At 36.3% G+C, this 26346-nt stretch overlaps 1 protein-coding gene across 4 annotated transcripts in view; it reads left to right on the top strand.

The window, feature by feature from the left end:
- The window catches only part of PLA2G4A (phospholipase A2 group IVA), a 164654-nt gene that overhangs the window by 115412 nt on the left and 22896 nt on the right, over positions 1-26346 (top strand). For all 4 annotated transcript variants that reach the window (XM_047841341.1, XM_047841343.1, XM_047841342.1 and 1 more), the window contains exons 10-15: positions 750-864; positions 7119-7256; positions 7345-7437; positions 11115-11186; positions 18189-18431; positions 26152-26336. In XM_047841341.1, the coding sequence (XP_047697297.1) occupies positions 750-864; positions 7119-7256; positions 7345-7437; positions 11115-11186; positions 18189-18431; positions 26152-26336 (846 nt within the window). The remainder of the gene's footprint in view (positions 1-749; positions 865-7118; positions 7257-7344; positions 7438-11114; positions 11187-18188; positions 18432-26151; positions 26337-26346) is intronic.

The raw sequence follows: 26346 nt of genomic DNA, 5'->3' as shown, positions 1-26346 counted from the left end.
ACAGGAGTACTGATGCATAGTGGCACTTGTACCCCAATGTTCATAGCAGCACTCTCAACAATAGCCAAATTATGGAAAGAGCCTAAATGTCCATCAACTGATGAATGGATAAAGAAATTGTGGTTTATATACACAATGGAGTACTACGTGGAAATGAGAAAAAGTGAAATATGGCCTTTTGTAGCAACGTGGATGGAACTGGAGAGTGTGATGCTAAGTGAAATAAGCCATACAGAGAAAGACAGATACCATATGGTTTCACTCTTATGTGGATCCTGAGAAACTTAACAGGAACCCATGGGGGAGGGGAAGGAAAAAAAAAAGAGGTTAGAGTGGGAGAGAGCGAAAGCATAAGAGACTGTTAAAAACTGAGAACAAACTGAGGGTTGATGGGGGGTGGGAGGGAGGAGAGGGTGGGTGATGGGTATTGAGGAAGGCACCTTTTGGGATGAGCACTGGGTGTTGTATGGAAACCAATTTGACAATAAATTGCATATATAAAAAAAATAATAAAAATAAATAAATAAATAAATAAAAGAGGTACGGTTTTTCTTAGAATGAAGATAATAATTACCTCCATAGAGCTTACTTGTTGTCGTTTATTAGGACCCAGAGATTTCTAGAAGAAGGAAGACTGATTTTTATTAGAAAAGTTTTATGTGTCTTGATTGGAAGTACTATTTTAAATAGTTTTCTCTCTGTATATGTTTCTATATTGAAAACCATTTCTTTGTTTCTTCTGTGGACAGAGAATGAACACTACCTTGAGTAGTTTGAAGGAAAAAGTCAATTCTGCACAATGCCCTTTACCCCTTTTCACCTGTCTCCATGTCAAACCTGATGTTTCGGAGCTAATGTTTGCAGGTATGTGATTTCCTCTTTCAAAGCATTTCCAGGAACCTTTGAACTGCGGTTTCTAATGATTTTCATTAGAGGAAGATCCTAAGCAATTTTAGTTGTCTATTTTAATGTATTTTCGGTAACATAAAAACATTGGAAGGTACAAGAAAATGTTAAACTAGATGATTTTCTGGTTGGACAGACTATTCCATGAAACTAATATACATTCCAGTTACTAATATACCTTCATTTAAATTAGTAAAATAAAAAAGAAATTATTAAAAAGTCATGAATATAATCACCTCGATTTTAGTTACTCATTCCTCAAGGACTTTTAACAAAATAGCATGCTTTTAGGCAATGCATATGCTTTTGCTTACTGCTTATATTTTCATTAAATTGGGTAACATGATGTATGTTTATCATTCAAAGCGCCATTTTCATCTTTATAATTCAGCATTGAAAAAGTACTAGTCTTTGCTTCTGGCAGCTGGCGAACAAAATACCTCATATTGTTAAATCTCACATGTAAATATTTGTTTTCTCTGTGGCCTTGCTTCTTGTTGGGTGCTCTAAAAGTATGTGACATCATACTTGCGGGGGCCTTTGCTGGTCCTAATCTGCAATGTGGTAGCATTTCTGACTGTAGATGGTAGGGTTCATTGTAATTTTAGGAAAAGTACCTCAGTGAAATCAGTCACTCCATGAGCTTAAAAAAGTCATTGTGAATGGAAGGTAATTAACAGATTTGTAGCCAGAATCCTTTTGCAAATTTTACAAGGTCTCACTCTTTTCAACTGACTATTCCCAGGCAAGAATTTTGAATTGTTTATAAAAAGCAGTGCACCTGGAATTCACTCATTCTAATCTTTATCAGTTAATTGAATAAAACATTCGTCATGCTTATGATTCAGAAATCACTTACTATATTTATTATCTTATTCAATTTTTACTATAACTCGGGAAGTGAGGTATTTTTAGCTCTGCTTCTTAGAAGCAAAAACAAAACCTCAGAAAAATTAAATGATTTGCACATTGCCGCGTAGAAACTAAGCAGCAGAGCTGAGGTTTGTTCGCAAAAAGCCCTTGTTCTTTTTATTAAAATAATGGCTTCTCTGGTTACTGACTGTGTAGACGTAATATGACAGGTGCTAAGCATGAACTCCCCTCCCCCGCCCCCACAGTATATTGCCCCTGTTCTATAAGACCTTATAATCTGTTTGGGAAATCTGCAATCATTATTAAACAAGTTAAGCTACAAGAAAGAAGTTACTGTGCATTGTTCCCTTGACCAAGTTACATGCCTTTTTTAGTCTCAGTTTCCACATCTGTTAAATGAGGATGAGACTCTCATAGTGTTTTTACTAAATAAATGATATAAAGTATGCAAAGTACATAAAAGCAGTGGCAGGCCCAAATTAAGTTTAAGTAAATCTTAAAAATGTAGTACTCTGTGAAAGCTGTAATCAGAGGTCTTGGATCTTAATGATAAATAGGATTTGTATATGAGAGGCAAATTTAATTTTCGAATGGGAGGTAAGGCACGCAGTAGGAGTCTGGGATAACCATGGCATGTCAGCAGCAATTGGGAGCAAGATCTTGAATGTAATGTAGCTCAGAGGGAGAGGTGAAATTTATTCACGTAAGAAAAGTAAGTGCCATGATGAAATTGGTTGTGTTTTGTTTTTGCTTTCCTATAGCTGTTGTTTTTTTGAGGTCCTGGAATATTTGGAGATGGGTTGATAAATCCTCCTAGTAAGCTAGTCAAATCTGTGCATAGCCAAATAAGCCATTTTACCCCACAGCATTATGCTATGGTCAAATAAGCACTAGACTAATTTGGAAGCCTTGTCTTATTTCTGAGCTGAAATACATTAGGTGGGTCATTTAATCTGATTCTTATTTTCCTCGTTATTAAAAAAAATGACATTAATAAATATCAGGTTTATATTACAGAGCTGTTAAGACAATCACATGAGACAGGCAGAAGACAGAATATCGTAAAAGAGACCTAAAATATAATAGTGTTATTACTATTGTTAAAATTGTGATGACATTTTGACAGTTACCTTTTTTCATTCTTAACTTTGAAGCAGTAGCAATTCTCAGTAGAAAATCTGATCGAGATAATTAAAGAAGAAGTAATATTTCAGCAAGTGAATATTTTGGATTCATTTAGAATTGGGAAAGGCCGTTTTATGTTCAGTTGGTCATCTTTTGACCTGGATGTGTCTTATTTGGGCCATCTGCCTAACTGTGATACTGGTACCAGGATGAGAGATACACCATTAACCTTCATTGTTAAGCTTCTATGATAAGGAGATTCAAAGCTGTTTCTTCTAACAGAGTTGGACAAAGCCATCAAGCATTAGTTATGTGGATCTTATACCCGATAAGACATTCAAAAGTGTATGTTATGAAGGTTCAAGTAGCTTGGGTTATTGACGGAAAAAAAGGAGACATGTCTATACTTTATTCTTTTAAAGTTTGCTTAGATTAAAAGTGAATATTCAAGGGAAAAAGTTGAAATATTATCTGAATAATATTTTTAAAAGCCAAGGAGCCAAATTATCTTAGCTTACAGAAGTTTGATCGCCTTTATTTCAACAATATTAGAGAATGTTTTTCTTCCCTTTAGAATAGTTTTAAACATTTTCCTCTTTTGAAGATTTTAAACAAACATTCATTGTTTAAACTGTTAAATATTTTTGACTCCTTCACTTAACTACACTGCTTTCGTTTTCATTTCCATTGGTCAGTAAATTGCATTTATTGAGTACAACTTACCAACATCATGTTAAATTCTTTGAGATGCCGTCAGAGTAAAAATATGGCATTTTTCCTCAAGAAAGTTACAATCCCATTAGCAAGACAAAAACAAAACATGAAAAATTAAAGAGCCGTACACATAGAATATTATGATCTGTTTTTTTAGTATATGTGCTGCTGAAGTGAGCACGAATATTATGGTCTATCAAAGTGTGTAGAACTGATCTAAGTGTAAGATATCGTACAGATTTATTACAGTCATATGGACAGCTTTATGAGGTGATGGAGTTCCGATTCCATTTGAACATGGAAAGATCTATCAAGTGGAGGTGAATAGTCCTCTTTGTGTGAAACAGGATGAGAAAATGCTCAGAAAGGGGGTCAAAAATATGTTTTCAAGAGCAGTAAAAAGAAACTAGACTTAGTACGAGCCAGTGAAGGGTGGTACATTTGGGAGAATTATTAGTGCCAAGTTACAGAAAGATTTGAATTCCAGACAGAAATATTTTTCTTCAGTTATGAAGATAGTGGGAAACATTTAGTGTTTAGGGGTAGGACAATGAAATTATTTAGTGTTTTTGAAAAAAGTATTTTGTTGATTCATATGGGTAGATTAACAGGGAAAGAAACCGGAAGCAGTGCTATCACTGTGCGTTTGTAATAAAGTCCTGGAACTAGGGAGATATTGATAAGAAGAGCAGAAGATGGAGGTGAAAAGCCCAAAGGTTAGGGAAAGGTGGTAATGGGTTGGTTTGATGTGAGTGAGTAAAAGAGTGGTTTCAATTTTTGAAAAATTTCTTTTTGAGGGCTGTAATAGTGTTGTTTACCAAAAGAGGTAGGCTAGACTGGGAGGAAAGGTGATTAATTTCTTTCCAGGCAAGCATAGTGGGATGCGACGACAGTGTATATAAGTGTAAATCCACAACAGGAAGTTGGAAAGGAGTAGATGGAGGTGTGGGAGAGAAGTTCAAGTTTGAAACATACGAGTTAACAGCAAAAGAATAATAGTCACGCACTACCATGGTGAGTTCTTGACTAAGGAATAAAGAACAATCTTACCTTGAGAATGCTTTAATTGCGTGTACACAAACCACAGCATTAATAAAGATGAGATTACTCAAGAAGTTATTGTGTTTCAGTACCCAAGATAAGGGGATGAGATTCAAAGATAGGTAATTACTTTTAGTGATACAGAAATTTTCCTAGCAGCCTCTGATTCATTGCTAGTCATATCTCACTAACTCCATGTAAATCATTTTAAAGCACATCACTTTATGAAGAAAGGTATATGTGCCACTTGGCTTTGATTTGAAATGAATTATGTGTTCTCATCACAATTGTGATTTCATAACTTACTTCACAGAAGTAGAATGTTATGATCTACCACTGAGTAAACAATAAATATACACCCGCAATCCCTTTTCTAAAACTAGAGATAGATGTTATGGAATTCAGAACATTTTAGATTTTAAAGTTTAAAAAAAAAAAAACTTGCCGTGTATGGTACATAATAACCCCCAGGGATCTTATAATCAAACAGAGTGATTTCTGTAATAGAATGTGTCAATATGCATATTTAGTGAGACAAAAAAAAATAAGCCATACATCATGCAGGACTGTTTTTTTTTTTTCTGCTGAATGAATTCAGGTCAGATTTTACCACCAAATGAATAGCAAAAAACTTTGTGGAGTTTTAAGTTATCTGGATTTTGGTTTGTTTGAATAGATATTTAATAGTTTCAGAAAGGGGAATGGATCAAGGAGGGCAGAGGGTTATGGGTTAGGCAAGGGTGGATAATGGTGGAACTTCATAGAGGATGGCCAATGAAAATTGACCTTGAACTAAGGGATAAGAAGGAGCAAGCCTTGGAATTGCATAAGGTAATAGCAAGCATTAAGGCACTGCGGTGTCAGTGAGCTTTCTCTTTGAGGAACATTAAGAAGATTTGTGTGGCTCAAGTGGAAAGAGCAAGACCGACATAATGGGAGATTGGTTAGGACATGAGGTCAAGAGGCACTAGCCAGACCATTAAGAAGCCTTGTTGACCGCATTTTTGTGTTCAGTGTAATGGAAAGCCATTGGAAAGCTTTCAGCTGGCATTAGTGTGCTGTGATTTCTATTTTTAAAATTTTGTTCTGGCAACAGGTATCAAAAAGATAGCAGGGGAACAGAGAAGGGATGTTTTAGAAGACTACTGGGGAGATCCAGGGAGGAGGGTATGACAGCTTGTACCAGTGGGGTACAAATGGATGGTGATCCATGGTGGACAAATGGATAAGCAGCCAGTTTTTAACCTTATCTGATAAGAGAGTCTACAGAACTTGAGTTTTTGTATGTAAGATATAAAGGGGAAAGAACTGTCAAGGATAAAGTATATATAGTGGTATGAATATATGAAAAGTAGTGCCATTTGCCAAGAAAAGGAAGACTGAGAGAGAAGCAAGTGTAGGAAATGGGTGTCAGAAATGGGAATTCTTTTTGGATGCATAATTAAACATAGTGATAGCCATGGAAATACATGAAATGTAGTAGTGGCTACCATTTATGGAGTGATTAAGATGTGCTATTCCTTCTTCTGAGTTCTCTACATTTTTAAAACATTTTTTTAATGTTTATTTATTTTTGAAAGAGAGAAGGAATGTGAGCGGGGGAGGACAGAGAGAGAGGGAGACACAGAATCCGAAGCAGACTCCAGGCTCTGAGCTGTCTGCACTGAGCTTGATGTGGGGCTCAAACTCACGAACCATGAGATCATGACCAGAGCCGAAGTCGGATGCTTAACAGACTGAGCCACCCAGGCGCCCCTACGTTTCTTAACTCATTAGATTTTCACAATTCTACGGTCTCCTGATTTTATTCACATCCTATAGATTAGGGAAGTAAGACACCAAGAACACAAGTAATCTACCCAAGTTTGCACAGTTAGTAAGAAGAAAAATGGGATTTGAACCTGGGACTCTGGCTCCATAGCCTCTACTCCTAGAAATTATACTTTATTGACCCTATTACCATGTATTTCTTAAGACACTCAGCATAAAAACTTTGTGTTATAATCTTGTGAGTTAGAACAATTGTTAATAGGCAAAATTAAGGAAAGATAAAGAAAAGGAAAATATTAGAAAACAATTTCTTCTACTTTCATAGTCTACTTGCGTTATCAGAGTTTAATTTCTTCTATCACCTTCATGGATTTTACATCTGAGTTAGCAGTTTTCTGTTTTCCATTCTTTAGAATTAACATGGATTTTATTAAAGATGTCTGAGCTTTTAATGCAAAAGATATTCAGCTTGTACAAATTTGAAGGGATTTTTTTTTTGTTCTCATTTCAGTAAGTTTTTTCCACTGACTTCTCTACAATGGCATATACATAAAGGCATTTGGTTAAGTTTTAAAAAATATTTTAAATAAATGAAAATAATCAAGGCATTGTTGGAAGTGATCTTTAACAGTGTGCATTTCTATAGTATTTTCCTACTAATGGATTGTGCCTTTTAAAAATGCTTTCAGATTGGGTTGAATTTAGTCCATATGAGATTGGCATGGCTAAATATGGTACTTTTATGGCTCCTGACTTATTTGGAAGCAAATTTTTTATGGGAACAGTTGTGAAGAAATATGAAGAAAACCCCTTGCATTTCTTAATGGGTAAGTGATCAAAATCTACTCTTTGTCTGCCTGACTGTTTTATATCTTGGTGAATTCTAAGTTATTCTTCATTTTTGCTTTATTTTAGGTGTCTGGGGCAGTGCGTTTTCTATATTGTTCAACAGAGTCTTGGGAGTTTCTGGCTCACAAAATAAAGGTTCCACAATGGAGGAAGAACTAGGTATTGTAAAAACATGTTTCTGTTGACCATATTATGCTAAACTGGCAAATTTTAACATGCATGTATAGACAATTAAATCATCATAAAGACTGTAGTTATTCTGAAGTTACCAATAGCTTGGTTAAATCAACCTAAATATTTCCTGGAAATCATATGTATATTACTTCCTAAATATTATCCTGACACTGAGGTTGTGAATTTCATAAAAACTATCAATTCCTAAGAATAATTTTCAACTGGGCATCTCTATTCCTCTTAGTCATTAAATATCTAAACATACTATTTGTTTCCTTTTATCAAATACAGTTAGTTTTTACAACATTAGACTCATCAGCAGTTAAACACAATATGACACCTAAATTCACACTTGCGGGTTTACTTAACTCTAAAGTACTAACCCACTAGAATTCTGTTAGCTTCCTATAGCTGAGTCACATCAAGAAGGAGGAAAAAATTATTTCAAATCACACCCAGTAAATGAACACTAATGGTTTTCTTTAAATCTAACTTCCTGTCCCATAATAAGTTAAAATATAATATTTACAAAACTTGAAAAAGTAGACCAACTCATTTGAGGACCAGTGGTTTTCATTCGTTATAAGATGAACGACAGGAACTTTTATGTTTTGTTTGATGAGTAAATTTGACTCAAAGCAAACAAAATGAAACATACCTTCAGTGTCTCCCAAGTGCCAACCCTGTTTCCTTATGGCTACTTTGATTGGGTGTGGGAAGGAACAGTGAATGCTAAATCTGAATTGGGAGTCAGCCCATCAGCGACTGGGGAAGAGGGTCCTGTAGATTATCCGCACACTAACTACCTACTGTCTCTTCTCTGCCCATGAAATATCACAATCTATGTAAGGATAGAGTTAACAGAATAGCATAAATGACTTTTTCAACAATCAATTCATTTGAAGAATACTTGGATGTAAAAAGCTTAACGTAGGATTTTTTTTGACCAGCTGCCCTTAGCTTTTCCAGGCAGTGACAGTTGATTCAGTTAAGTTTTATATGCAAAAAAGAAAAAAGAACACAATTGTAGCATTAATTAATGCACTACAAATTGGCTTATAAGTAGTGTTATTCATCCTGCAAAATTGAGTTTAGCTATTTGATATGTGTATTATGTTCACAGCAGTTCTCCATGGTCCTTAATTTTTTTATTAAATAGTATCATTTGTATTTTTGAGTAGCTCTTGATAAGTAATGGAGAAGTGATCTTAATGATTGCACTAGAATGAAAGATTTTAAAATAAAAATAAAAACAATAAAGAAAGCACTTTGCCTTCTGTCCTCTGAGCAGCACTCACTTAACAAGCAGTCAGGGTTGGTGGAAGTTTTGAGCCTGCTCCGACCTTAACTTACAGAGCCACATTCTCTTAAGAGTAACTATAAAGCCGAGTGTATCATGCTGAAATGTTCTGACTTGACTTTTTAAAATGAACATCACACGGGGCGCCTGGGTGGCGCAGTCGGTTAAGCGTCCGACTTCAGCCAGGTCACGATCTCGCTGTCCGTGAGTTCGAGCCCCGCGTCGGGCTCTGGGCTGATGGCTCAGAGCCTGGAGCCTGTTTCCGATTCTGTGTCTCCCTCTCTCTCTGCCCCTCCCCCGTTCATGCTCTGTCTCTCTCTGTCCCAAAAAAAATAAAATGTTGAAAAAAAAAATTTTTTAAATGAACATCACAGCGGAGATGGATAAATAGCCACCTAATTTTGCAGAAATCACTAACTCTTCTCAAAATTATGTGAAGATTTCAGAATAAAAGAGGACAGAAACAGAAGGAGCCCATGTTATAATGCTTGCTTCTCTGAGCTCCTTCTCTGTTGAATGATCCAGATACCTCTAGAGCTTGTTATTTTTTCCTCCGATGGCAGGAAGAGAATAGGACTGAAATAACAGATCCGAAGGTGGGTGAGACAATGGCTGAAGGCCAAGGAAAAGGAGAATGTTTATATTAAACAGTCTTCAGAATATTCTTTGCTGTTGGATGTTTCCTTTGAGGCCAGTGGTTTGGTGGCCTATTTACTTGTCCTCTGTGTCAGGCTGTGAGGGGTATTATGTGCTTGTGATCCAGGATGCGTGTTACCTCAGATTAGGTAAGGCTTTCCAGAAATGAGACCAGAGAGGTGACTGAGGGGAATCTGAAGACTCCTGCTGATTCTTTTCATCCAGTGGCTGATTAAAGTTTACCTCTTAAAGGGGTGTTCAGAGGTTGTTTCTGTTTTTGCTTTTTCCCCTCTGAAGAAAGACATTACGGAAAATTGGACTATAATCCGATAACTCGAAATGAAATTTTTCACATTTTCTCAAGAAATTTTGAATGTGAGCCATCTATGCTTTTGAACAGATGGAGCTACATATCATGCGATAGTGATGGAAAATAGATATATTCAAATATTAAACTGTTCATCTCTTGAAAATAACTTTGTAAAATTGAATGATATTTTGGTGAACCGTTTTCTTAAAGGAGAATATCAAATTGACCAAAAAAAAAAAAATGCTTAAAAAAAAAGAAAGAAAATTTTGTTCTGCCAAAATATATATAGGACCAAAAACATACCTAATGTATATGACACCCACATTGGGTCATTTGCTAACACCTCACCCTCTTCTGTACAACAAAACTACCTTCTGAAATACTCATGAAATTAAATGAATAATATTAGTCTGTGAACACTCTTTTATTGAATTTCATATGTGTAATCATACCAGTAAAATTAAATAAATCTAAAAAGTTAACCTACTACTTCAAGCATTTAAAACCCTTCCGTTATATACTCTCATTCAGGTATGTGACATTTATGCAGATATAATAAACATACACAGAGTAATATGGGGAAACTATATGTTATACCTATATTTCTCCAAGTTTAAAGCCCCTAAATGATTCTAGAACGGAAAATTAAAAATTTAGAGTCAGGGTTTTTTTTTAAATAAAAAAAAGTCTATTGACTCATAGAAGGAAAAAAAAGTCACTGTTATATAGAAAGTGGTTTCATGTAAGTGTCCAAAGAAAGTTTGATTCTTCTACAAATGATAATAAGGATGGTCTGTGTGTTCTAAAAAAACAATGACTAGTTATTATGCCAGATTTTACTCCTGTCTTTGTTTTAAGGGTATATGGTTTCTAAGTTTTAATTTTCATAACCGCCCTCTTAATATGTTCTGAGAAAGCACAAATTTTTTGACACCAAAAGGCACATTTCAATAAGCAATTTTCTGTATTATTGAAAATCAAAGGATACCTTATATTAGTAGCTTTCATTCATTTTGAAGGAACTGTTCTGTAGTCTTCCTATAGATTTTGGTTTTGCCCTGAATTTTCCCTCAGAAACAGCCTTAAACATATTTAATTAAAGAAAATTATATCGTTTTGGTATAACAGGAGCCTCCTATGACCAAGTTATTCTTTCTGTCAGAATTAAGAGAAATAAAGATCCTTTCCTTTAAATCATGAAGGAGTAGTTTTAGACTAATTTTTCCTGTCCCAGGAAATTTGTTTTCCAGTGGGAAATTTGAAACTATTGAATTAGGTACTAAATTGATCTAAATTTCCACTAATAAACCTAGTAGATCTCACTTGGTGGTTTTCCTCAGATTACTTCCTTATGATAAATTTAATTGTGAGCCTTGACACCTAAGATAGTCCAATTGTTTTGTTTTCTTTCCACAGAAAATATTACAGCAGAGCATATTGTGAGTAATGACAGCTCGGATAGCGATGATGAATCACAAGAACCCAAAGGTAAGGGAATTTTCTCTGGCAGAGGTCCATTAGAAAAGAATATGAATGTTGTGTCTGATTGTCTCACTGAGTGCTATCGAATTGTAGCTTTCAGTTCAAAGAGAAAATCAATGTTGTATGTGTAATAAAATGTACAACAGAAATATCCCTTACTCTTTTCTTTTTAACTCAAAATGTTATCCATGGGACAAATGGAGAATAAACTAAGATGGTAGAAGTAACGAATTCTAGGTCTGATTAGAGCACCAGGCTTCTTGGCATGAAAATTGTGATATAGGCACATTTTCTAAGTTTATTTATTTATTTTGAGAGAGAGAGAGAGAGAGAGTGCACACAAGCAGGAGAGAGGCAGAGAGAGAGAGAGAAAGAGAGAGAGAGAGAGAGAGAGAGAGAGAGAATCCCAAGCAGGCACTGTCAGCACAGAGCCCAACGCGGGGCATAATCCCACAAACCGTGAGATCACAACCTGAGCCCAGATCAAGAGTTGGACACTTAACCAGCTGAGCCACCCAGGTGCCCTCTTATGGGAACATTTTTACATGGCTTTAAGTTAAAATTTTATCTTGAAAATTTTTATTATTGATAAAGTATCATGTGAAAACTTGTTCACACTCCCCGAGCCTTACCCCACTGTCAGCAATCTATCTTTTAGGAAGAGATCGGTGATAAAGTGGGGGAGAATTATCAAGAACTTTTTATTGTATATGTTATTTCTGAGTACAAATGAGTTCTTTCACGCTTCGACAAGGCAGCTTTGAGCTTGGTGTGGATCAGGACATCAATGATGAAGTCGGGGCAGGGACAAGGTGAGGATCAGGGATATTTGTTGCCAATGTTATGTGGTAAATGGAGTGATTTTTACATTTTATAACAACTGGGTAAGCATCCTACAACAGTTTGAATATGATCACCTAGATTTTAGAAGCTATTAAGTGTTTTCTTGCTCTAAAGTTCAAGAATTCCTCCAGCCGTGGTGTAGATGTTGGAAGAGCCCGTTTAATCCTTGCTGCAAATCAACATTTTCACGCCTGAGCTGTGACTTACTCATCAGATGAGTTTGTATAACCTAGGAGAAAGCTACCTTCTCTGCAAAATTCAGCAGCTACACAAGCCCACAGCTTGGCTAGCATGTAGTTTCTTGTAACGTTTTTAAAAAAATAACCTTTCCCTGGGCAGACAGAACTTTCCACCAGGCACTAGGTTTGACCACTGCTCGGTTTGCACTTCAGTCCCAATTTGCCCACTGTCCGGCTGCTTTATGCAGTCAGTGATTTGCCTCATTACATATAGTAGCCAGGTCCTTAGGCAGGAACCCTAAAAGAACCCTGCGCTGGAAAGAACTCAGTCCTAATTCCCTCTCCTTCATAGTTTTAATTTTAATTTTTTTAGTTGTTCAGGTCTTCAGGTCTTTTTATTATTATTATTATTATTATTATTATTATTATTATGAATTTCCTTTTAATGAAGGGAGCTAGCCAGTACAAAGGGAATAGACAGCATATGTCTAACATTTCTAGAACTGATATTGACATAAGGACTGTCAGGTAGACGTAATAATGGCTTGTTAATTATTAAGTAAATTACTATAGATGGTCAGTGCATTTGATCACCTCTGGTTACCCTAGGGCTGAGAAGTTCAAAGACCCTTTGAACATGGCTGCTTTGGTTTTAGTACCAGCCTAGTTTGGTGAAGGCTGTTGAGGATTATTTGGGGATTTCTAGTATTAGCTCTTAATATTCATTTTCTCCCTTTTAAATAAAATGTTTTTACAGTAGTTTTAGATTGACAACAAAATTGAGCGAAAAGAACAGAGAGTTCCCATATACTTCCTGAACCCACACACACACAGAGCCTCCCCCACTATCAACATCCTATATCAGAGTGGTACATTTGTTATAATCCATGAACCTACATTGACACATCATTATCACCCCAAGTCCAAACTTTAGGATTTACTCTTGGTATCATACATTCTGTAGGTTTTCACAAACGTATAATGACATATATCTACCATTATAGTTTGATGCAGAGTACTTTCACTGCCTTAAACATCCCTCTGTGTTGTTTATTCATCCCTCTACCCCCACCCCACCCCAACCTCTGGCAACCACTCGTATTTTTACTATCTTCATAGTTTTGCTTTTTCCAGAATGTCATATTGTTGGAATCATACAGAGTATAGCCTTTTCATATTGACTTCTTTCACTTAGTAATATGCATTTTAATTTCCTCCATGTCTTTTCATGGCTTGAGAGCTCTTTTTTGTTTGTGTTGGTTTTGTTTTGATTTGTTTGTAGCACTGAGTAACATTCCAATGTCTGGATGTACCAGTTTATTTATCCATTCACCTACTGAAGGGCATCTTATTTTCTTCCAATTTTTGACAAATATGAATAAAGCTGCTACAAATGCTCATGTTCAAATTTTGTGTAGATATGTTTTCAACTCCTTTGGGTAAAAACCAAGAAACATGATTGCTAGATCATGTGATGGGCGTATAATTTAGTTTTGTAGAAACTTCCAGGGGTGCCTGGGTGCGTCAGTTGATTGGGCATCTGACTCTTGATCTCAGCTCAGGTCCTTTTTTTGTTTTTTGGGGTTTTTTTTTGTATTTTTTTAAATTAAATTCGAGTTAGTTAACACACAATGTAGTATTGGTTTCAGGAGTAGAGCCCAGTGATTCATGACTTACATATAACACCCAGTGCTCATCTCAACAAGTACCCTCCTTCCTTAATGCTCATCTCTAATTTAGCCCATCCTGCCATTCACCTCCCCTCCAGCAACCCTCAGTTTGTTCTCTGAACTTAAGAGTCTCTTATATATTCTACACAATATTCTATTGTGTATATATGCACACACACAATAGAATATCACTCAGCGATCAAAAAGAATGAAATCTTGCCATTTGCAATGATGTGGATGGAGCTAGAATGTATTATGCTAAGCAAAATAAGTCAATGAGAGAATTCCACTCATATGTGGACTTAAGAAACAAAACAGATGAACATATGAGAGCGGCTGGAAAGAGAGAGGGAAATAAACCATGAGAAACTCTTAATGATAGAGGACAAACTGTGAGTTGATGGAGGGAGTTGGGTGGGAGATGGGCTAGCCAGGTGATATGATGGGTATTTAGGATTGTGGATGTTGCATGTAAATGATGAATCACTGAATTCTATTTCTGAAACCAATGTTGTACTGTATGTTAACTAACTAGAATTTAAATAAAATTTTGAAAAGACAAAAAAAAGAGTCTCTTATGGTTTGCCTCCCTCTGTTTTTATCTTATTTTTCCTTCTCTTCCCCTATGTTCATCTGTTTTGTTTCTTTTTTTTTAATTTTTTTAACATTTATTTATTTTTGAGAAGAGAGAGAGCATGAGCAGGAGAGGAGAGAGAAAGAGGGAGACACAGAATCTGAAACAGGCTCCAGGCTCTGAACTGTCAGTACAGAGCCCGACATAGGGCTCGAACTCATGGACCGTGAGATCATGACCTGAGCCGAAGTCGGATGCTTAACCGACTGAGCCACCCAGGTGCCCCATCTGTTTTGTTTCTTAAAGTCCACATATGAGTGAAATCATATGATATTTGTCTTTCTCTGACTGGCGTATTTCACTGAGCATAATATATTCTAGTTCCACCCAGGTTGTTGCAAATGGCAAGATTTTGGTTTTTTTGATCACCGAGTAACATTCCATTGTGTGTGTATGTATATGTATATACATATCACATCCTCTTTATCCATTCATCAGTCGATGGACATTTGGGTTCTTTCCGTTATTTGGCTATTGTTGATAGTGCTGCTATAAACATTGGGATGCATGTGCCCTTTCAAGTCAGCATTATTTTATGCTTTGGATAAATACCTAGTAGTGCAATTGCTGGGTCATAGGGTAGTTCTACTTTTAATTTTTTGAGGAATCTCCATACTGTTTTCCAGAGTGGCTGCACTAGTTTGCATTCCCACCAACAGTGCAAAAATCAGTGATCTCGGCTCAAGTCTTGATCTCACCTCCAGTCATGATCTCAGGGTTGTGAGTTTGAGCCCCACATTGGGCTCTGTGTTGGATGTGAAGGCTACTTGAAAGAAAGAAAGAAAGAAAGAAAGAAAGAAAGAAAGAAAGAAAGAGAAAGAAAGAAAGAAAGAAAGAAAGAAAGAAAGAAAGAAAGAAACAAACCTCCCAAGTGGCTGTACTGATTTGCATTCCCATGAGCATGTATAAGTGTTCCTGTTGCTTCATATCCTCACCAGCATTCAGTAATGCCAGTGTTTACAATTTGCACATTTCTAATAGATGTGTAGTGTTATCTCATTGTTGCTTAATTTGTATTTCCCTGATGACATATGATGTGGAGCATCTTCTCATGTGCTTACTTGCCATTTCTGTGTCTTCTTTGGTGAGGTGTCTGTTACCCATTTTTCAAATTGGGATGTTTGTTTTCTTATTTTGAATTTTAAGAGTTCTTTGTACATTTTGGATAACAGTCCTTTCTTAGATGTCTTCTGCAAATATTTTCCCCCAGTCCGTGTCATGTCTTCTCATTGTCTTGAGGCTTCTTCATTTTTCGTCTTATGATTTTGAGCAAGGTCTTCAGGGATTTTCAACTTTGGTTTCTTCAAATCTATACTGGCATCATTTTACTTGCTCTCATAGAATTGTTATAATTATCAAATTGCAAATGCATACAAAGGACTTTAAGTTGTAAAAGACTATGCAAATAGAAATGTGCTTAGTATTATAACTAAAACAATAGATTATCATTTATATGTTGAAGCCTGGGTTTGTCCCACAAATGATGCCATTTCTAAATGTCTCATAAGGACAGTAGATTTTCTAGTGCGGAGTGTTTATTTAATAATAGCAATAATGATGATGATGATGATGGTAATTATGATGGTGCAAAAGAAGGAAGAGGAGGAGAAGGAAGGAAAGAGGAAGAAGGAGAAAAGGAGAGGGAAGTGGAGGAGGAGGAGGAAGCTACAAATTACTGATTATCTTATTCATATCCTGTGTAACTGAAGATATAAATCATTCACTTTATTATTTATTTATTTATTTATTTATTTATTTATTTATTTATTTATTTTTGAGAGAGAGTGCATGCAAGTGGGGGAGAGGAGCAAAGGGGGAGAGAGAGATGGAATTTTAAGCAGGCTCCACTCTCAGTGCAGAGTCCAGTATGGGGCTCAATCCCATGACTCCGGTATCATGACAGGAGTCAAAATCAGGAGTGGGACACTCAACTGACTGGGCCCCCGGGCACCTCTAAATCATTCATTTTATTTGTGTTAATGATTATTTACTTATTTTGAGGGAGAGAGAGAGAATGCATGCATGAGCAGGGGAGGGGGAGAGAGAGGGGTCAGGGGGAGAGAGAATCCCAAGCAGGCTCCATGCTGTCAGCACAGAGCCCAATGTGAGGCTCAAATTCATGAATCATGAGTCAGATGCTTAACTGACTGAACCACCCAGGCACCACTAAATCATTCACTTTAAAGCCTAATTTGTTCTCATGAAAGATTTTCTCTGTCATATTTGGCTTTAGAAAGTGTGAGAGTAGGAAAATGTATGTGTTTTTTGTATGTAGTCATCTGAATTCGTTCCTGAAAGAAATATCCATTCATTTACTTAGCTCAGTTAAGCAAATCTTTATGAGGATAAAAATCAGTATTTATTATGGTTTTATGTATGTTTAATTAACATTTACTAGAAATTATGAAGTTTGAACATAGACTTTTTTTCTCAAATACACACACATACAGTTTTACATATTGCATATAAAGAGAGTTCCCAGAAATCTGAACAGAGGGATGTAGGCAGGTGGGGTTATACTCGACCACAGTTTTCTTCGATTTGGATTGTGAATGAATCATATCAATGATAATGATTATGCAGCTGCTGCTGTCACCACAACTATCTCTTCTACTAACTAATGTTTGTGAAGAATTTAATATGGCCATGCACTTTTCTAAGAGATTTACACAAATGCACTATCTCAGTCTTCACAACAGCCCTGTGGGGTTTACTGATGAGGAAATGAAGGCTAAAAAGAGTTAACTAGTTAAGCAGCGGAGAGAGGATTGAAATCCAGGCAATCTGAATCTGGAGCCAATGTTCTAAACATGGCCTCCCAAGTAACGGTGATATTTGTGTAGGTTTGAAGGAAGAAGTCATTTAAGACTGCTTCTTTTGGAAAGTTGCTGAATTGTAAGACATTTTAAAGCACATGTTTAAATTACATGGCTTTAAATTCCATACTTTACAAGCAAGGATGAAATGACTATTTATAGAGTGTTTATTGAGCAGCAAATATGCGTGTTGAATCCTTCAGGTGCCTATTCTCAGTTTGCATGATTTCTGGATGTTTACTAAACAGGATACGGAACGCAACTTAAGTAATGAAGAGGAGAGGATTATCTACTGTGGAATTTCCCTCTGTGTGTGTGTGTGTGTGTGTGTGTGTGTGTGTGTGTGTGTAGCCAAGAGAAAAGGAAGAAAAGGACTAGGGAAGGACAGAAAGGGGAAAGTAGCAGTTTGCCTGAAAACCTAAGCATAGACCAAGTAACACATTAAGAACATAACCTCTAGACTGACTATAGGTAAAGGATAAAGTAAGAAAAATTTAAGAACAAAAATTATTAACTGAAATATTTTACTGCATTAATTTATACAAATAAATGCTTGCTAAATCAAAAGCCATAGAGCTTCGCTCTTAACTTTTTTTTTATTTTTTAAGTTTATTTATTTATTTTGAGAGAGAGAAAGCACACAAGCTGGGGCGGGGCAGAGAGAAGGAAAGAGCCCCAATGTGGGGCTCGAACTCACACACTGTGAGATCATGACCTGAGCTGAGATCAAGAGTCAGATGCTTAATCGACTGTGCCACCCAAGCACCCCTAGCTTTGCTGTTAATTTTAACGTTCAGTTGCCCAAAGATTTTTTCAATGGATTTGGGAATCTACACAATGGTGTTTTTTTTTTTCTTTTTCCTTAGGCACTGAAAATGAAGATGCTAAAAGGGAATATCAAAATGATAACCAAGCAAGTTGGGTCCATCGTATGTTAATGGCTTTGGTGAGTGATTCAACTTTATTCAATACCAGAGAAGGACGTGCTGGGAAGGTACACAACTTCATGTTGGGCTTGAATCTCAATACATCCTATCCAATATCTCCTCTGAAAGACTTTACCACACAGGAATCGTTGGATGAAGATGAATTGGATACAGCTGTTGCAGGTAAGCACACAACACAAAATCCATGTGTTTGTTTCTCCTAATTCAGGAGATCTGTATTCCTTTCTAGGGAGAAGAAGCCTTTTGATCATATTCAATATTTATTCACATATACTCAATTACAGCTACATCCATGTAATGTGTGAAGGGCTTCAGATTACTGTTTTTTAGAAGAAGAACATCGATTAGACAAGAAAGGGCATAGTTATTTCAGCATAGAAAATTTTCATTGAAACATTGAGGAGGGATCTTAGATCCTCTCTGTAGTGGACAAGGTTCACTCAGAAAACAGGAAACCCTCTCCCTTGTTTAATTGAGAGGGGTTTAAAGTAGGGAAGTAGGTGTTTACAAAATTGCTCCAAGGCTTGGAAGAGCAAGCTCCAGACTGAGCTTCTAGAAATGATTCCAAAAACACTTTAGAATCACCCCCAACAAACGCCCACACAACTGTGCTTGGCAGTAGAAATGGCAGAAATGTAGCCTCTGTCTCATTTCCTCCTTTGAATCTCATGTGGGTTTTTCTCCTTGGCAAAGGACAGGTCTCAGCAGAACCAGTGCTGGAAGGGATTCTGGTAAATGGGGTCCTTAGTTGGCCATCTGCTGCCACACAGTAATGCATGCAACCCAAGTGCGTGAAATAGAGTTGAGTTCACCAGTCTCAGTGACCATCAGGCTACTGAGTGTGTCCCTCCAGTTCTCAGAAAGGTTAGGTAGCTTTCTTAAGGCCAGCTGGTCAGAACCCACTCAGTGGGCCAAATTCCAAAGAATAATTCCCTTTATTCTTCAGTTCATTTCATGTTTCAAATTAAAAGTTAAATTTGCCTTGGTGACTAATCAATTCATAATAATCTTTCTTATAATGATTCTGTCATCTTAAATCTTTCTACTACATCACACCATCATTTTTTCTGTTAACTGTCCAAATGTCATTTCCCAGCCATTTCTGCCTAAGGGCATCAAGAGGAAGCTTTAGAAACTTAAGTGGAATTTTTCCAAAAACCTTTCTTCTACTCTTTGGTTAAGCATCATGCCTATAAAATATTTGTGAAAATTAGGGCATGACTTTAGGTTTGGTGGTGTTTCTCATAGTGCTGTTTCCATTTGTTGCTTGAGCTTAAGGGAAATTGCAAAAGCAGAAGTTGCCCTTGTTTAAACAAGAGGAGTAGAAACTCACTATACTTTGCATTATGTTTACGGCATCCAAGTCTAGGATGTGAGGTATGGTATGATTATATACCTGTAATCCAAACCCTTTCATATGTTAGCAATGATAAAAGTCTATTTGTGATAAAATCAATATCCCATTTGAAAATTCATCCAAAATTAAAAAAAAAAAACACGACCATTTATCAGTGACATTACTTGTCTTGTGGCACATGATTATACTTACTGCCGTTATAATCCCCATTCTCAAAGATCATTTAGAATTAGGAAGAATCTTTAGTTATATTCCACTATGGAAAAGGGAGATCAAGAAAATCGTTCTCATTTTCCAAAATTTATCAGCTGAGCTAGAATGGGGTCACAGACCTCAGCATTGCTCAAAAGCTCTTCCTTTCTGCTACACTCCATGTCTCTGTTAGTCATTGTTTTGCTGATGTAAAATGGAAGTTTCCTTTCTGTATACTATATTACATCTGTTTTATGTTATTACTTTGATTCATTTACCCAGCATAGCTCTGTGGTTTGCACAGCATGAATTCTTCACACTGCATTTTAACAACTTCCTGGTAGTTTTGCAATATTTTATGTAGATTCAGAGGCATTAGGGTTGCTAGATCAAATACAGCAGGCCTAGTTAAATTTGAAATTCAAATTATATATTATACATATAATATATATATTGTATAGATTATATATATAATACACACACACACACACACACACACACACACACACACCTATGTAAATATGGCCCCTGCAACATTTGGGACATACATGTCCTAAAAAATTATTTGTTGAAAATTATTTGTTGAATTTGAAATTCAAATTTAACAGCATCTTGTATTTTTAGTAGATAAATTTGGTAACCTTAGGAAATGCACGGCTTTTGTTATTTTCACCTTCTTTCAAATTGTTCTTCATTTTCATCTTCTTTCTTTCCTTTGTTCATGCATTTACACAGTATTTGCAGAGCACTTGCAATGTGTTTAGTTCTAGAGACCCAGTGCTCAGCAAGACAAATGTAATTCTCACCCTCATAAAAATTAAAATCATTTTTTGACCTTTCCTTAAAGTTTTGATTCATAGGAGGGATTTGTATACTCTAGTTAAGAATAATAGAAAAGTAGAGTAAAACTAAAACCCAGCAACCCTGATTCTGGTGGAACTGTGGGACACAGTCCTCACTTCTCTCCATAGTGCTTGGAGAACAGAGTTGTACGTCACCTTATCTGACTCCTTTCTTTATTGGGTGCTCTTTGGAGGAAGTCTCATGATTGGTTCTCATAAAGTAAAATGAGGAAGCAGAAAAATAAATCGTCTCCAAATATGGTATTACATTGACTAATCATTCTTTTGTTGGCCTGTTTTGGAATGTTTTAACCGAAAATTGTTTTAAATTAATGATCTTTGGAAGGAACTTTAAATTTATTTCTTTGTGTTGTATCTCATAAAAACTCTATTTCACTCACTTTATATTTATCCAGTTGAGAAAATGTATACGGCCTATTGATTTTAGTCACGAAGCCAGTCGGGTCAGTGATGAGCTCGTTCAAATCTATAATTCACAGATTAATGTTGCTAAAAACTGACTGCAGTTTAGACTGGATTTGCTAAATCGATTAGTGCTTTTTCAGACAGCTCCTTACTAAGGTAGACCCTGTTTATCTCCTGATTATTTCCAAGCTTTAGACTAACTATGTCTGTGGAGCTTAAAGTTAAAAGATGTATCATAATCATCAACTATAATCATCTTGGTTCATAAAGTCTTCATAATGAACCAACTATAATCATCTTGGTTCATAAAGTCTTCATTAAAAGTTCTATTTATTATACACTTTAAAATACCATATCTTAATTAAAACATTCACTAAGTTTATTTCTTTTATTTTTGTACCCCACCCCATACAAAAAAAAAAAACCACACAGATTTTAGGAAAACCTTACATTTTGGTTTACCTATGATGATTTTGTTTTTACAGATTAAAATTTGAGTATCTTCAAATGAAAACAATCTCTTAACCTAAAATGAGAAAAAAAAATAGTGCAGTTTTTGTGCCTATTACCTCACCTTGCAGACAATCTTTTGAAAATAGGAGAAGGTGGATTCCTCTCATTTGTTTACTTCAGAATCATTGTATACCTTTAGAACCTAATTTTGGAGAAGCTGCCCATTAATTACATAACTTCTTTCCTGTTTACTTTTGTGTTTATGTTATTCACTGTGACACATACCATCTGGAATAAAAAATCGAGGCATGAGTTAATTTAGGCCAGAGTTCAATACACAAACAGCCAAACATTTTGGTACATCATAAATTGAATCTGTGTGATGTGTTTATAAAATGACCGTTGCAGATACCTGCAGATACAGTATCTGCGATACAGCTGAACTGCTTTAAGGAGGTGGTACGTAATTATAGAACCCAGCATGTTTCCATACCTATCAAAAAACCTGATTAACTCACTTACAGGTTTAGAAACCATGTGGGCTTTAAAGTATGGGAGGATATTCCTCCGTAGTCGTATTCATCAAACTCTCTATGACATTCTAGTGGATGTCATACAATAAATTGGGTTCAAATTCAAATAAATTTGGAAAACTAACAGCTCCATCCCCCTTTTCACAATGCAGTGGGATACTCTAATGAATTTAAGCAGACTGGCTTACTTAATGTGCCTCAAGTATAGGACTTGAAAAGCAGACTGGCTTACATTTGAATCCTGGGTGCGCCGTTTATTAGCTGGACAGTCTTGGGCCCTTACTTAGCCCAAGTCTCAGTTAACAATGGTAGAAAAGTGGAACCAAACTAAAAACCGACAGCCCTGATCCTGATGGAACCATAGGGCAGTGAGGTTGCAGCAATCCTCACAGTTTATTCCTTATGAAATAGAAATAATAGCTTACTTACAAAATAGAAGTAATAGTGATATCTATCTTAGAGACTTACTGTGAGGATTAAATAGCATTTCATTAAAAAGAGCCCAAGGCAAACACAATAACTGGCTATTACTTTAAGCTGTTGAAATCATATTTCTCAAGCCCATTTGATCATGGAACTCTTATTTTGTGTAAAGAACATCTGTTAATATCTTGCAAAACTGTGTTGTTTGCAACACAAGTAGGAAACACTACTTCCTGTCAGTTTATTTGGAAGGGTAGAAATACGGTGTTTAGTTATGTGCCCCAGCTGGGAATTGGTGCACATAATGATTTGTCTCTCAGGTGTTATCTTGGATATAAAAGAGGAAGAGGGACACTACCAGTTTTATGATGAGAGGGAGCAAACCAAACGGAATATGAGAGAAATGGTCTGTTTTTGTAATCTTTTAGCTAAGATTTTAAAAAGCACTATTTATGAAGCCAAAGAAAGATATTTGTGATATCATTTTACTTTATCATACTAGGGGAAAATCACTGCAGTGTAAAAAATAATACTGCCACTAATATGTTTTTAAAACTTTTGTGTTTACCTGTGATGAAATACACATACTAATGTGGTTTTAATGATTGACAGATGCATGTGTAGGTAGCCTCTCTATATTGTAATTATTGCTTTTTAAGTTCCCCATTGTATTTACTTTTTTTTAATTGTATATGTTTTTTTATTTTAGAGAGAGAAAGTGAGAGCAGGGGAGAGGGAGAGAGTGAGAAAGAGAGAGAGAGGCGGGGGGGTGGGGGGAATCTCAAGCAAGCTCCACACTCAGTGCAGAGCCCAACGTGGGGCTCCATCCCATGACCCTGGGATCATGACCTGAACCAAAATCAAGAGGCAGATGCTCAACCCACTGAGCCACCCAGACATCCCTTAAGTCATCCATTTTAAACCCTTTCAATTTTATGGCCATGCCGTTTACTGAAGTAACAACATGACCCTATGCAGAAGGCTTAGACCCTGTGGGCCTGTCTTAGAATCCAGACTGTCACTGTGTGAAACTGGACCCCTTGGGTTTTAGTTTCCTTATCTTTAAAATGACATTCATAACACCTTTTTTGGTAAGAGTATTATGGGGATGATAAATATCATATATGAAATTTCTAATACATTATAGACCCTCAAAATAAATGAAGCTGTTTTTAAGAGAAATAAAAGTACCCAAATAATGAATTTCAGCTCTTATTAAAATATTTAAAAACTAATATAAGGAAAGACCCACAAACATTCACATAAAACATTCACATATGTAATTTTTAAACAATAAGAATTTCAGAGGAATAAATATTAAAATCACATTTGATAATATATGTATTTTTCAGTGTTATAATTCTTAGGTTCCAGTTTCTGTGATGGATAGAATTTTAGAATCTTGGCTGGTAGAAACATACCTTGTCACTACAATCCATACATACTTGATAAGAAAAGAGAATTAACCTAAAGATAATTATTTAAAGAATAATTTCTTTTGTCTCTCCTTGCTGGCCTATTTATTCACCTTAGACATAGCAAGACTTTTTCTTTTTTTTAACTTGGCCCACATTTTCATTTAGTTATATGACCTTATTCTTGTCTAAACCACTCCCCCCATAGCCTTTTTTTTTAAGCATATTTGGTTTTTTGTTTGTTTGTTTGTTTGTTTAAGGTCATTCATTCACACACTCTCATTCAACAGTTCCGGGCGGTACAAATCACCTTGCTGTAAACTCTGTTCTGCTTCGTTCATAAACACACTAATATATGTTTGTAGCATTCACTTGTTATTCAGTATTTTAGGGATGAGAAATTTTAATAAATATGAGAGAAGAAAACACATGACTCTGTGTTAACTGTAGAAACTTAGAAGGGTAATAATATTTTCTTAAGTAACTAAACCAAAGTCTAATTTAGAACTGTTTTCGATTCACACGGAATAAACATCAAGGCTAATTGTCTCATCGGTGCTTTTCAGCTTTTAATGATGATGAGGATTGTGGATTGAATGGGACAGTAAGAAGTTAAAGATTTGCCTAACTTTTGGATCTCTTGCTCTTACAAAACATAACAATAAAATTCACTATATAGTCAGTATCATTCTTACTTAGAACTATATGGAGGAAACTAACATTCAATGGGTTCCCATCATGTGCTGAACATTTTCCTGAATAATAGGTATTAACTACATTTTCAGGTGATTCTATAAACACAGGTTGGTCTGACCCTCTAGTTTTGATTGTTGCCTCTGTGAAAAGGCTTGCCAAGTGGAATTTCAGTGCTTACTCAGAGATCATAATCACTCTGTTCTTTCTTGAGCATAATCACTCTGTTCTTCTTAACAGTCCACGTGTGAAGACAAGGGAACAGAACAAAACAATTACAGGTTATTTCATTCAGCTCAGATCACTTCGGTTCTGATCACATTCCTTTTTCCTGGGAAGAGAATGTGGAGCACCACACATAAATGTGAAGAGTAGCATGTTACCATTTTATTCATAAAACAAATGATTTCTAGACCCTGCTACCTTTCAGATCCTCTGTCACCTCATTTCACTCCCCTCTGATACTGTAGCCACACCAGGCTTCTTGCTGTTCTGCAAACATACCAAGTCAGATTCTGCCTTAGGGACATTGCTCTGGCTCTTTCCTCTCCCTAGAAAAAAATATCCCTCCAAATCGTCAGCTGGTCAGTTCTGGTCTTCTTCTCAAAGAGGTCTCTCTCATTTATCCACCTGAAGTTACTCCCTATTATATTACCCTCTATCATTTTCTACATTGCATTTATCACTACCCGAACTATTTATCAGTCACGTGCTCTGTTAGAACAGAGTTTGCATCTTGTTCAGCACCTGAAATACAGCCCAAATATTAGCAGACAGTACACGTTTGCTGAATGTATTGGCTGGATTATTTCCTTGGACGCCCATCAGGGAGATGCAGTGTGGGATCCATTCACTCTACCCGCCCCCCCTTCTGTACTGTAGAGATGGATGTATTTCATCCTTCATTTATAGATGTCGTCTACCTCACATGTCTGTTATGACTTAAAAACCAGATAATGTATGAGGAAATGTTTTTAAGCCAGCAAAGACCTAGGTAATGTGAGGTAAAGCTGTTAAAGGGGTACATAGCTTAGAATTAATGCCAGGACCTGAGCTAAGTACTTTCCATGCATTGTCTCACTTCATCTTCACAGCACCTTTATTTGATTCTTTTACCTGATGGTACAGATACGGAAACTAGGAGTTAAAGACAATAATTAATTGGCAGCTGCTAAAGCTGGACTCCTGCCCAGCTCTGTTTGTCTCCAAAGCCTGAGGACCTAACCATATAAAACTTTATTCACAAACTTACCTTAAAAATATTTTGGGGGCACCTGGGGGGGCTTAGTCGGTTGAGCATCAACTCTTGGTTTCAGCTCAGGTCATGATCTCATGGTTTGTGAGCTCGAGCCCCAAATTGGGCTCTGCATTGACAGATCAGGGTCTGCTTGGGATCCTCTCACTCCCTCTCTCTCTACCCCGCCCCCATGCACTCTCTCTTTTTCCCCTCCCTCAAAATAAATACTATTTTTAAAATGCATTTTTTTATGTTCTAAATAATGTGAAATGGCCATTTAATTTATTCTTTTCTTTCTTCCCTTTTTAAAGATCCTGATGAATTTGAGCAAATATATGAGCCTCTGGATGTCAAAAGTAAAAAGATTCATGTAGTGGACAGTGGCCTCACATTTAACCTGCCATACCCCTTGATCCTGAGACCTCAGAGAGGAGTCGATCTCATTATCTCCTTTGACTTTTCTGCACGACCAAGTGACTCTAGTCCTCCATTCAAGGTAAGGAGAA

Source organism: Prionailurus viverrinus, chromosome F1, assembly GCF_022837055.1.
Source record: "Prionailurus viverrinus isolate Anna chromosome F1, UM_Priviv_1.0, whole genome shotgun sequence".
Taxonomy (NCBI): domain Eukaryota; kingdom Metazoa; phylum Chordata; class Mammalia; order Carnivora; family Felidae; genus Prionailurus; species Prionailurus viverrinus.
The sequence above is the reverse complement of the archived record's forward strand: the minus strand, read 5'-3'. Positions and strand labels throughout refer to the sequence as shown.